We start from the raw sequence: 13,417 nt of genomic DNA, 5'->3' as shown, positions 1-13,417 counted from the left end.
ATATATTTTATTAAAGGGCCCCGGATGACTACCCCCCTTGTTTTATATATATTTTTCTTTATTTCTTCTTTTTTTTGTGAAGGCCCCCCCCCCCCCAGCTTCTCATTTTGTGGCAGCCCCCCCCTCTTCTCAATTCGTGGCAGCCCCCCTTCTCAATTTCAGGCGGCAGCACCCCCCCCCCCCCCCGGTTCTCTGCTCCAGGGGGCCCATGCCTGAAGCTGTGTAAGGGGCCCCATAATTCCTGATGGCGGCCCTGTGTGCAGAGTCCATACATACAGAATAAGAACAGATACCGAGATTTCATCTTTAGCCGCCCTGGCTGGGTGTTGGAGGATTTCTATAGAGAAATGTGTGTAGGTCTGTGGTGGGTTTTCTCGGTAGGACTGTCAGATAATTTGTTCCTTTTTGCAGTAGGTGGGAGGATGTGACTCCCCTCACACAAGTAACACATTCAGACACCTCTAGTCCACATCCTGTGTCAGTGTGCTCAGCACTGAGATCATATCAGAGAACTGAGGACCAGAACCTTCACGTTGGGTAAGTCCATCCGTCCTCCTATTCATACCAGTTACTGACCATTAGTGATGGGGCTCAGGTTCGGGTCTACCATGGCTTCAAGGTTCACGAGGGAGCAATGCTGCAACTCAGCTGCTAAAATTCTCTGTAACCTAATGCACTGCAAGGGAACTTAGGACTTAGGACTATGGCTGGTAGACTTATACGGGCCAATAATGGAGGCTTTGTTATGCCAGCCCCCCTTCCACTATATAAGGGAGCACAGAGTGGCCTTAGTATTGGAAGCCATTACAGGGAAAGGATAGGCAAAGCTGGCAAAGTGCATAGGGACAGATTAGGGTCAACTTGGGAACTGTACTTTAATTCTGCACATTGGGCAACTAATGCTGGCCATACATGGGTCGAATTTCGAAAGAACTTTCTTTCGAAAATCAGAAAATTCCTGTGTTTTGCGATCTGATGGCGCCACCATTGATTTCGAAATTCGCCCGACCAAACCTTCAGTTTACCCTCCATGTTCCTACAGTAAATAATTGTGCCTGGGAATCTTCTTTTCCTTCCGGGAATCTTCTTTTCCTTCCGGGAATCTTCTTTTCCTTTCCGGGAATCTTCTTTTCCTTTCCGGGAATCTTCTTTTCCTTCCGGGAATCTCCTTTTCCTTTCCGGGAATCTTCTTTTCCTTTCCGGGAATCTTCTTTTCCTTCCTGGAATCTTCTTTTTCTTCCGGGAATCTTCTTTTGCTTCCGGGAATCTTCTTTTTCTTGCACATGCGCTTTTCTTTTTTGATTACATTCCTCACACGATTCTCCAATCATTGATTAGAAAATCGTTTGTTTAAAAAAAAAAAAAAAACAATATTTTCGATTATTAAAATTCGATGGCCGCCCGAAAATCGTCTCTTGCTGCAGCCCCACCAATTTTGCGAAATACGAAAATTCTTAGATAAGATTTTTTCGAAAAAGAAAGTTATTTTGAAATTCCTATGGCCAGCATAAGTGTTTAAATACTTGCCGACCAGCCGCCGCAGTTATACGGCGGCAGGTCAGCTCCCCTGCGCGAGAGCCCGTAGCTCTATGTCACCACCCTAAACCCGACGCGCGTGCCCGGCGGGCGCGATCACCGCTGGGCACCCGCGATCGCTCGTTACAGAGCGGGGACCGGGAGCTGTGTGTGTAAACACACAGCTCCCGGTCCTGTCAGGGAGAGAAATGCTGATCTTCTGTTCATACAATGTATGAACAGAGGATCAGTGTTTCCCCTAGTAAGGCCAGGGAACATACTTAACCCCTTCCCCACCCCCTAGTGTTAACCCCTTCCCTGCCAGTGGCATTTTTATAGTAATCCAATGCATTTTTATAGCACTGATCGCTATAAAAATGCCAATGGTCCCAAAAATGTGTCAAAAGTGTCCGAAGTGTCCGCCATACCGAAAAAAAATCGCTAATCACCGCCATTACTAGTAAAAAAAAAATATTAATAAAAATGCCATAAATCTATCCCCTATTTCGTAAACGCTATAACTTTTGCGCAAACCAATCAATAAACATTTATTGCGTTTTTTTTTTTTTTAAGAAAAATATGTAGAAGAATACGTATCAGCCTAAACTGAGGAAAAAAAATCGTTTTTTTATATAATTTTTGGGGATATTTATTATTATAGCAAAAAGTAAAAAATATTGTTTTTTTCAAAATTGTCGCTCTATTTTTGTTTATAGCGCAAAAACTAAAAACCGCAGAGGTGATCAAATACCACCAAAAGAAAGCTCTATTTGTGGGAAAATAAGGACACTAATTTTGTTTGGAAGCCACGTCACACGACCGCGCAATTGTCAGTTAAATCGAAGCAGTGCCGAATCGCAAAAAGCGCTCTGGTCTTTGACCAGCAATATGGTCCGGGGGTTAAGTGGTTAAAAAATACTTTTAGGTCTGACGATGAGTAAAAACCCATAAACAGTATATATTTTCTGAAAGCGGATACCCTGGAGAATAAAATGGTTGAAGTACCAATTTTTATGTCACGCAATATTAACGCAACAGTTTATCAAGTGCAAAATTTCAGTAAGAAGTACACTATTGTTGATTATAGGGTACACAAATACAATAAATTACCCATTTGTTTTAAAAAATATATAAAAGCTGAGGTTGTGCTGAGTAAATAGATACCCAACATGTCAAGCCATAAAAATTGTATGCACATGCGACAAACTTTGTTGGCCTAAATTTTCCATAGGTGACCTTTTAATGGCCCCTAAAGGTCATCGGTCTAGAGATAACTGTGAATAATGAGCCTAAAATTATTAAGGTAAGTGCATTTTACAGGGCACAAAGGCGACAATGGGCACAGTGGCGACAAAGGGCACAGTGGCAACAATGGGCACAGTAGTGACAATGGGCACAGTGGCATCAATGGGCACAGTGGCGACAATTAAAGGACACAGTGGTGACAATTGGCACAGTGGCTGTGTTTGATGGCATGGCACAGTGACTGCGTTTGGCATGGCACAGCGGCTGCGTTTGATGGCATGGCACAGTGACTGCGTTTGGCATGGCACAGCGGCTGCGTTTGATGGCATGGCACAGTGGTGCGAATTGATGGCATAGTGACTGTATGTCAGCAAGGGCAATTTGGCCACACCCACTGGCTCGCTCTGTGCTCTACATTACTACTCTCCTTGGGGCACCCAAATGTGTCCCGAGTTTTTTATAATCCTATAGGGGCATATTCTTAAATATCTGAGGCGGCGGAACGTATGTCCTTTACGTTACGCCGCCGCAAGTTTAAGTGGCAAGTGCCTGATTCCCAAACCACTTACCTGTAAACTTGCGGCGGCGTCGCGTAAAGTCCACCCGCGCAAGCCCTCCTAATTCAAATGATCCTGGTAGGGGGCGTGGATCATTTAAATTAGGCGCGCTCCCGCGCCGATCGTAATGCCCATGCTCCGTCGGGTAAATTACCCGACGTGCATTGCGCTAAATGACGTCTCACGGACGTCATTTGTTTTGACTGTAACGTAAATGGCGGTCAGCGCCATTCACGGACGACTTACGCAAACGACGTTAAATTTTCACATTTCGACCAGGGATCGACGGCCATACTTAACATTGAGTACGCCACCTAGGGGGCATCTTTATCTATACGCCGTGTATCGCTTACGGAAACGACATTAAAACACTACGGCGGGCAAGAGTACGTTAGAGAATCGGCGTGACTAGTCATTTGCATATTCTACGCTGACCGCCATAAATATTGCAGCCTAAGATACAACGGCGCAGGCCGTCGTATCTTAGGCATGTTTAAGTGTATCTCAGTTTGAGAATACACTTAAACATAGGATCGGACTTACGTCGGCGTATCTGCTGATACGCAGGCGTAAAGTATTTGAGAATATGGCCCATAGTGTCTACTGCAAAAAATAAATAAAAAATTGCCCTGTGCCGCAAAAGTGTTCGGGTTTGGCTTGAAGAAAAGGTGGCAACCCTACTAAAGGGAAGGCTGGAGGACGGATTTGAAGGAGTCAGAATCCAACGCCTTCAGAACTTCAAAATGAATAGAATATATTTTGGTATGTTATATATATATATATATGCATGGACTTAGCATGAAAAAAAAAATGGCTTATTTAATAATATAATTGCAATAAGTTTCTTTTCTTCATGTGACACGCAATAACATAACAGGAAGCCATGTCTTGTTAGAAGTGACAAATGTTCTGTAGGGTTGTGGTTGTTGTTTTCCTCTTGTGGTTGGATAACCCCCATATAGAATATGTGTCTGAGAACACAAGGTGTGAAGAAGACGAATCCGAGTCTCTCTACAGAAATTAGGACATCATGACTTCCAGGTTCAGTCTTCGTTGTTCTTGTGTGGTTTGTGGACGAGGCCTTACATGTAGAATCGTCCCATCCTTATACACCAGCCATAGGAACATATGACTGGTTAGAGTCACACACACGACATCTGATTACTAAGATGTTCCCTTTATGACTCTCTAAGCCAGGGGTGTCCAAACTTTTTTGAAAGAGGGCCAGATTTGATGAAGTGACCATTTTGCCCGACATTCTTTGAACCATTAAAATTCTTGTGTCAGTGCGCAGAGGCGGCTCTTTAACCACTTCAGCCCCGGACCATATTGCTGGTCAAAGACCAGAGCACTTTTTGCGATTCGGCACTGCGTCGCTTTAACTGACAATTGCACGGTCGTGCGACGTGGCTCCCAAACAAAATTGGCGTCCTTTTTTTCCCACAAACAGAGCTTTCTTTTGGTGGTATTTGATCACCTCTGCGGTTTTTAGTTTTTGCGCTATAAACAAAAATAGAGCGACAATTTTGAAAAAAATTAATATGTTTTACTTTTTGCTATAATAAATATCCCCCAAAAACATATAAAAAAACATTTTTTTTCCTCAGTTTAGGCCGATACGTATTCTTCTACATATTTTTCGTAAAAAAAATCGCAATAAGCGTTTATTGATTGGTTTGCGCAAAAGTTATAGCGTTTGCAAACTAGGGGGTAGTTTTATTAATATTTTTTTTTACTAGTAATGAATTTTTTTGGGTACTGCGACATTATGGCGGACACTTCGGACACTTTTGACACATTTTTGGGACCATTGGCATTTTTATAGCGATCAGTGCTATAAAAATGCATTGATTACTATAAAAATGGCACTGGCAGGGAAGGGGTTAACACTAGGGGGCGGGGAAGGGGTTAAGTATGTTCCCTGGGTCTAACTGTAGGGTGGGTGGGGTGGCCTCACTAGGGGAAATGACTGATCGCTGTGTTCATACATTGTATGAACAGAAGGTCAGCATTTCTCTCCCTGACAGGACCGGAAGCTGTGTGTTTACACACACAGCTCCCGGTTCCCGCTCTGTGGGCTCTAATCGGCTTCCAAATGGTTAAACAGAGGGTGCACTGCTGTGCGTTCCCTGTTTAAACCATGCTGTGTTAGGGAATCGCTTCCCTAACACTGACCCGCCTCTCAGCCAATCAGGTGCACTGGGTCTGGTTACCGGTCCCCTGATTGGCTGAAGCGACAGGCGAGCAGAGATGACATCGAGGGAGCGTGGAGGAGGACGGCTGACCCGAGAAAGGTAAGTGCCAGGCGGGGGGGAACTGGCTGCATTTGAGGGGGCAAACTGGCGGCATTTGAGGGGGCAAACTGGCGGAATTTAAGGGGTCAAACTGGCGGAATTTAAGGGGGCAAACTGGCGGAATTTGAGGGGGCAAACTGGCTGTATTTGAGGGGAAAAACTGGTGGCATTTGAGGGGGCAAACTGGCGGCATTTGAGGGGGCAAACTGGCAGCATTTGGGGGGGGAAATGGTGGCATTTGAGGGGGAAAACTGGCGGCATTTGAGGGGGCAAACTGGCTGTATTTGAGGGGGAAAACTGGCGGAATTTGAGGGGGCAAACTGGCAGCATTTGGGGGGCAAACAGGCGGCATTTGAGGGGGAAAACTGGCGGCATTTAAGGGGGCAAACTGGCGGCATTCGAGGGGGCAAACTGGCAGCATTTGGGGGGCAAACTGGCTGTATTTGAGGGGGAAAACTGGCGGCATTTGGGGGGCAAACTGGCTGTATTTGAGGGGGAAAACTGGAGGCATTTGAGGGGGAAAACTGGCAGCATTTGAGGGGGCAAACTGGCGGCATTTGAGGGGGCAAACTGGCAGCATTTGGGGGGCAAACTGGCTGTATTTGATGGGGAAAACTGGCGGCATTTGAGGGGGCAAACTGGCTGTATTTGATGGGGAAACTGGCATAATTTGAGGGGGAAAAGTGGCTGCATTTGATGGCACAGTGGCTGCGTTTGGCACAGTGCCGACAATTGATGGGCACAGTAGCTGCGTTTGATGGGCACAGTGAGGCTGCTATTTATGTTTTTTTTTTTAAGTTTGTTTGAGCACCAGTTGCCACTGCTTTCTGGTGAAGCTCAGAGCACTGCAGGGAATTTGCTTCCTGTTTTATCTCTTCAGAGTCGATTCTTTAGACTTTAGCTAAAAATGATAGAAGGGAATGTATTGATATATAAAAGAATGTACAATAATTATATATAGTGCATAGTAAACCAAATCTAGCCTATCAATAAGGAATCTAACTTTGGTCTTGTTTTTTTTTGTTGCAGGATTTATATTCCACCCAACTGTCTGAATATGTGGCTCGTTTTGGTTCTTCTAAGTTTTGCCACTTCTACTTTCTGCCAAACTCACCCCCCACTCACCTACGCCTGCCGAACTGCCAAAAAGCCAGAATGCGATAAAGTTCACTTTGTCCCCGGGCACAATCTTATTGGTCAAGGCTTTGATATTGTGACCATGAAGCAGACCAGGGCTCACCTGCTGGATCTCCAGAAGTTTTCAGCAAAGGACAACACCTGCACTGTCTGTCACAACCCATATATGAACAAGGCTTGGCAAAAGGTGCCCCTTGCCATGGTGGACTGGAGGCCCCAGGCATTCTGCTCTAGAAAGATCAGCAGTGAGCTCACCCGATCTTCTACATCGCTGGCTGAGGAAGCTGCATCCGAGGTCAAGAATGACTGGGAAGCTGGTCTAGATCTCCACCACAAGGGGGTGGATGCCAAGCTAGTAATGGCTGGATCTCAGTCCCAAGTGGCACAGTTTGGTAAGAATAAGGCCAGCACAGACCGGTACAGCTTCATCAAGCACCAACTGAGTTGTGTCTATTACAGGTACGTCTTCAAAAATAACATATATTATCATAAAACCAGTAAAAGTCATGACTTCAAAAGGTTCCTCCATTCACTTCTTTAAAAGACCTGTTTACCAGCTGCAAAATGATTTTGCTTCCAATAAAACAGATGCTGCCCCCCTAATGTCTGAAGGACCATAAACTAGGCCTTTGTTTCAAAAGTTTGGAGACCCCTGATCTAGATGGTCACTCAACTGTCCCAGTACTTATTGAGGCCGGTGTGGCCTTGTTAAATAAACAGTGTGGGCATATCTATAAAGTTGGGCTGAACAACCACCCCCCCCACCCCCCCGTTCGGTTCACACCAGAACTCCCAAACATGTAAAAAGTTTAGACCCGAGCTGCAAACTCTATGAAAGTCTATGGAACCCGACCTTGAAAAATCAAAAGTCTCAGATTTAAAAGGCTTATATGCAAGTTATTGCCCATAAAAAAGGGTACGGGGGACCGGTATCAATGCAATTTTATTTTTATTTTTTTTAAAGATCGTTTTTACAGGAGCAGTGATTTTAGTAATGCTTAAAGTGAAGCAATAAAAATGAAAAAATCCTTTAAATACAGTTCCTAGGGGGATCCCTTTAGTCTGTCTGTAAATTGGCGCATCTGTACCCTGTATAGAACCTGCTGCAGCAAAACTGACATTTATAAAGAAAAAAAGGGGGATTTAAATTGCCGGCAATACAATACCATTGCCAGCAAAACAAAAATGTTTAAAATAACGTGTGGGGTCCCCCAATCCATACCAGGCCCTTTGGGTCTGGTTTTGATTTTTAAAAGGGAACCACACTGCCAAAATCCATACCAGACCCTTATTCTAGCATTCAGCTCGATGGGTCAGAAAAGGGGATGCTCTGCCTCAACCCTGCCCCAAAGAATTTTGTCCCCATGTTGATGGGGGCAAGGACGTCTTCCCAACAGCCATAGGCAGTGGTTGTAGGGGTCTGTGAGCATGGGGCTTATTAGAATCTGAAAGCCCCCTTTACCAAAGGGGCCCCCAGATCCCGCCCCCATGTGAATGAGTATGGGATACATAGTACTCATTCACCACAAAAAGTCAACACATACACAGTTATTGACAATTCCTTTATTAAAATTATAAAAACAGTGTCCCCCAATGTAGATCCATCATCAATCACACTGCTTGCCACTACTGCCGGACGCCAAAAAAAGGCTCCACCCGCAATGAAGGCTAACCGAAGTGTGCCTGCCCACCATCTGCTAGTTCTTAAGTAGGTAAGGGGCGGAACCACCTGGCGACGTCAACTGGTGACACCACCCACTCATGTGACATCACCGATCCATGCATGCTGGGTCAGTGACTTCAGATGGGAATGGGAAAATGGGTGATGTTCGGGTCGAACTTATGCTCTAGCCCAGTGGTTCTCAACCTGGGGGTCGAATGATGATTTGCCAGGGGTCACTGAATCCTGGGCTGTTCCTGAAGCCCACACCACTATCCCAGCCTTTTTTGCGGCCACCCAGCAGGGCTAACCCTGGAGCCTGTGCCAGCCCAGCTGGGCTGTTTCTTGAGCCCGCAGCCACCCACTCAGCCTCTTTGCAGTCGCCCATTCAGTTAATGGCATGGCTGGGGGGCAAAGACTAGAGGTCAGCTGACTGATGAGGAATGTGAAGTGGGAGTGGCTGGAGGAGACCCTGTCTCCTGATTTCGGCATAGGTGTCACTGCTACGAGACACCACAAAGTAGGAGACACAGTTAAGCCGGAGACACAGTGAGTAACACTACATGTGATTAGAGTTGCCATTAAAAGGACTCGGGTAGCGCTAAATGTCTGTTGGTTAGGGGCGCAAATTACTTGTCTTGCCTTGGGTGCTGACAAACCACGCTACAAAAATAATTTTACTGTTAGGGGTCCCCACAAATTTTATCAAGGGGTCACAGCACTAGAAGGTTGAGAACCACTGCTCTAGCTGAACCGCTTGCCCAACACTATAAAAACCAACAAAATGCTCCCGATACAAGTGTTATAATAGTAGGAAAAAAAAATGTTTTTTTTTTAATTCTTTCAAAATGTTGTCTCTTTTCCAGCTTCCGACTTTCACACCTCCCTCTGTTGAGCAAAGATCTGAGACGGGCCTTGAAGTCTCTGCCACTGACTTATGATGCCAGCACTCAGGCTCACTACAGAAGCCTAATTAGCATCTACGGCACTCATTATATAAACCAAGCAGATGTGGGAGGCCAAGTGCTAGAGGTCAACGCCATCAAGACCTGCCAAGTCTCCATGGATGGCATGTCTATGGATGAGCTGAAGGATTGTCTTAGCATGGAGGCCTCTCTTGCAGTCACTGGAAAAGCCGAAGCAAGTGCCAAAGCCAGCGCCTGCAAGGAACAAAGCCAAAAATCCAACAATGGGGAAAGTTTCCATCAGGCATTCAACGAGAAGAGTTGGGAAGTGAGTTGTACAACAGGATAAGTATAGTTGGCGTATATATCTTGTGAACAGGGGGTGTTTAGCTTACCGGGTGATCATGGCAGTCGACATATAGTGGCAGGGACTTTCACTGTCCCAACCTGTATAACATTTTCTTGCATGTCTATGACACATATTATTAGGGCTGGATTTATAGTTTTGCCCCATAAGTTAATTTCTTATGTTATCCCAGTGCTTCTCAATTATTTTCTGTCATGCCCCCCCTAGGAAGAAGAAAACATTTCGCGCCCCCCGCTCGACTGTAAATAGTATCATTTGTCTATAAAATTGTTATAAGTACACCTCTGCATAACACTGTATCCACATATCCCCCCACACAGTATTGCCCTTATTCACATATCCCCCCCACACAGTATTGCCCCATCACATATCCCCCCCACACAGTATTGCCCCATCACATACCCCCCCACCACAAAGTATTGCCCCCTTTACATGACCCCCATCACATATCCTACAGACAGTTTCCCCCATCACATAACCCCCCTTCCTCCCCCCCACAGCACAGCCCCCACTCCTCGTCCTTAACATCTCCATATATTTTTCCTCCCTTCCCTCTCCACTCTCACTTTTCAGCGCGGAGAGCAGGAGGCGGGACATTCGTCAAGTGAAGCCGCAGCAGCACTGGGCGGGGCGGGGAGACTTTTGGGTGAACTGGTGATTGGCTGCTAGGACCGCCTCCTAGCAGCCAATCACCTGCCGTCCAACATGACAGGCTGCTACCTCTCTGGTCCCGTCCCCCAGTTCAAAAATGTCCCGCCTCCCGCCGTCCGCTCCTCTAACTAGCGGAGGAGGCTGGGGACAGAAGCGGAGGCTGGGGACAGTACACTTAGAACAAACATCTAGAGGAGTGGGACAAATTGTCACTCGTTTTCCTAGCAGTTCAGTTCTAGGTATGACGAGCCAGAGAGGGAGAATTGTAAGTACAGTGGAACCTCAGATTGCGAGTGAAGTATCCAATGCAATAATAGTATGCTCTTTGTAGCATACATAGCTATTGCATCTATGTTTTCATTGTATGTCCCCTTATAAACTAATATACCAAAGTATGCTAGGCCTAATGATATAATGTTAGCTATGAAGACAGACGCATTTGCTTATAAACAAGTTACATTTATTTCCTTTAAAAATAGGAACATCATATACTAACAAAAGGTAAAGATAAAGCCTATAACAATAATGTTAATAATGAAAGATGCGTATCCCCTCCTCTAGATGAGCCTTGCTGGCTGAGCTCCAGCTGGAAAAGGAGTAGGCCTCTGTGAGCCTCATGGAGTTAGGCCCAAGTCACCAGGCTTCCATGAGGCCTTAAAACATAGGGTGACCAGACATCCCCAGTTTCAGGGGACAGTCCCCTGATTGAGGACACTGTCCCCGGACCAAGTCTGTCCCTGGTTTTGTCCCCAGATTGGATTTAATAGGGGGCAGGGGCAATTTCAAAGACAATCAGTGCAGAATTAAAATAACAATTTGAATTACACCCCCCCGCGCTCCGCTGTACCTACTACCATAGGGGGGTAATATTTTCCCATTATCTGCGCCCCTTTCTGACTACCATGTGCTGGACGGAGCAGAGGGAATATTTCTTCAGTTTCGGGCGTATGCCCATTTAGCTCCGCTCACATGTTCTTCTGCCTTGGCTCAAATCCTGGCCAGCCACCTGCCTATCTCCTTGCCTTCCCTGCCGGAGTGATCTTCCTCCGCTCCCCATCCAGTAGTAGCCGGGGGTCCCAAAGAGTAAGACTTGAGAGGCTGTGAGGCGGGTGGCAACGGGCAGAGAGTCGCTGATTGTTGCCATTACTAGTAAAGAAAAAATATGTCCCCGGATTTAATTAAAAAAATCTGGTCACCTTATTATAATAGAGCCATGTGGCTTCAGCATAGGTCTTCAGCAAAAGAGCAACATCCCAAGATGACATAGGGACAACCTCATGGCAGGCTTGCATTGAAGAGAGAGAAACTGAATTCACTCTTTGTGAGCTTTTTACCTGATCATACACTCCCACTCATAACCATCCCCACTTGCATCTTATCCAATGAGATATTTGCCAAAGATATTGGTCTCTAGGTGGCAGTATTGCCCATATCTCCATGAGCCCTGGATCTCTTTGACGCTTCTAGCCCACCAGGTGGGCTGGGGACAAGTCCTGTTGCTTTGCAGATCATTAATGTGTTCCAAAGCTTTGAGTGTCCTTACAACTTGGGGTCATCTGGCTGTATGAACAACGAAGCGAAATTCCAGATGAACTCATGTTGCTTTCAAACAGCAAATAACGCGGTTAACAAGCGTTTCGCAATACGACCACTGTATTTAAGAAAAACCTGACTCGGTTTGCAAGTGCTGTCTTGCAAAACAAGCAGGATTCAAGCCAAAGCGGTTTGGCCTGAGGTGGAGGGGCGCCCGAGCAGATCGGTGCCTTTTCAAGATTTTCCAGCTGAGGTGTCCTCGGCCCTTTCCGAGTGTCTCCGATGCTCTCCAGCGCCCCCAATGCCTCTGGCCGGTATTGCATGTCATTGAAGTCAATGCGGAACAAATTATTTTTGTTTCCACTGACTTCAATGGGGAAACTCACTTTGAGATGAGTACTTTGGATTACAAACATTCTCTTGGAACGGATTATGCTCATAATCCAAGGTTCCACTGTACATAGTAGAATATTCCACCAATGAGGAGGGAGGACTCAACCCAATTACTGCTGTGGGAGGGGGCAGCAGCCTGGAACTCTTTGTTATTCATAAGAACGTGTTACTAACAATAATGAAAATAATGTTTCTTCATCAATTTTAGGTACGAGGAGGAAAGATCACATTTGAGCAGCTCTCCTTTGACATAAAGAATGGAGATGGTGCAGCCACTTTTGAAACTTGGATGGAAAGCCTGAAGACTGACCCCGATATCGTAACCTACTCTCTGGAGCCCATCCACAACCTGGTTCCATCCAGAGGACCCAAGAGAGAGAGTCTACAGAAAGCCATCAGTGATTACATCTTGGAGAAGGCCCTGAGTAAGAACTGCTCTTGCCCATCGGGTTCACGGCTGAGTCCTGGTAAAGAGTGCAACTGCATTTGTCCTGGTGGTCAAGGAATAAATATAAACTGTTGCCCCTCAAAAAGAGGATTTGCCAAAGTGGCGGTCACTGTACAAAGTGCTTCAAACCTTTGGGGTGACTACGGCTCGAAGACCGATGCCTTTGTTAAAATGAGTATTGGATCAGTCTCTGCTCAGACAGATACCAATTGGAACAATGATAATCCACACTGGGACTCACGGTATGATCTCGGAGTTCTGGAACTCAGTCCAGTGTCTAGCTTGAAGGTGGAGGTTTGGGATGAGGATAATAAATATGATGATGACCTGCTTGGAGCATGTCAAAAACAAGTCAACAGTGGTGTGAAGGACGAGGTTTGTTACCTTGACCATGGTAGTGTGACTTTTACAGTGAGTGTACAATGCCTCCCCCACCTGACTGGGCCCCTCTGTAGAGACTATGCTCCTTCCACCAGTTAGACTTGGACAAGAAGGCTTGGCTCGCAGTCTCCGCTCTAATTAATCCCAAAGGTGTTCAATCGGGTTGAGGTCAGGACTCTGTACAGTCCAGTCAAGTTCCTCCACCTCTAAATGCCTCTGGTTGGCAATCACAGTGATCAGTTACTATGAAGCCCGCCCCCCGTGTTTTCTGTCTCTGAATTTTTTTTTAAATAGCGGTCATTGCAAAACTTTTTGTCACACAGTATTTGCG

The 13,417-nt window shown here is 45.9% G+C and overlaps 1 protein-coding gene across 1 annotated transcript; it reads left to right on the top strand.

The window, feature by feature from the left end:
- The first annotated feature begins 367 nt into the window (after nt 1–367).
- Nucleotides 368–13,417, top strand: LOC120942583 (perforin-1-like). The gene is made up of 4 exons (XM_040355563.1): nt 368–537; nt 6,641–7,207; nt 9,275–9,641; nt 12,466–13,417. The coding sequence occupies exons 2-4, from the start codon at nt 6,669–6,671 to the stop codon at nt 13,183–13,185; spliced, it is 1,626 nt and encodes a 541-aa protein (XP_040211497.1). The 5' UTR covers nt 368–537; nt 6,641–6,668; the 3' UTR covers nt 13,186–13,417.

Source organism: Rana temporaria, chromosome 6 (genome assembly GCF_905171775.1).
Source record: "Rana temporaria chromosome 6, aRanTem1.1, whole genome shotgun sequence".
Taxonomy (NCBI): domain Eukaryota; kingdom Metazoa; phylum Chordata; class Amphibia; order Anura; family Ranidae; genus Rana; species Rana temporaria.
This window is presented reverse-complemented; position numbering and strand designations above follow the sequence as displayed.

What these genes read in the sequence shown, in the direction of transcription:
- LOC120942583 (XM_040355563.1), top strand. Translation starts at nt 6,669, where the DNA reads ATGTGGCTCGTTTTGGTTCTTCTAAGTTTTGCCACTTCTACTTTCTGC. An exon ending in CTGAGTTGTGTCTATTACAG is followed by an intron (nt 7,208 to 9,274) that starts GTACGTCTTCAA and finishes TCTCTTTTCCAG; the next exon opens with CTTCCGACTTTCACACCTCC. An exon ending in TCAACGAGAAGAGTTGGGAA is followed by an intron (nt 9,642 to 12,465) that starts GTGAGTTGTACA and finishes CATCAATTTTAG; the next exon opens with GTACGAGGAGGAAAGATCAC.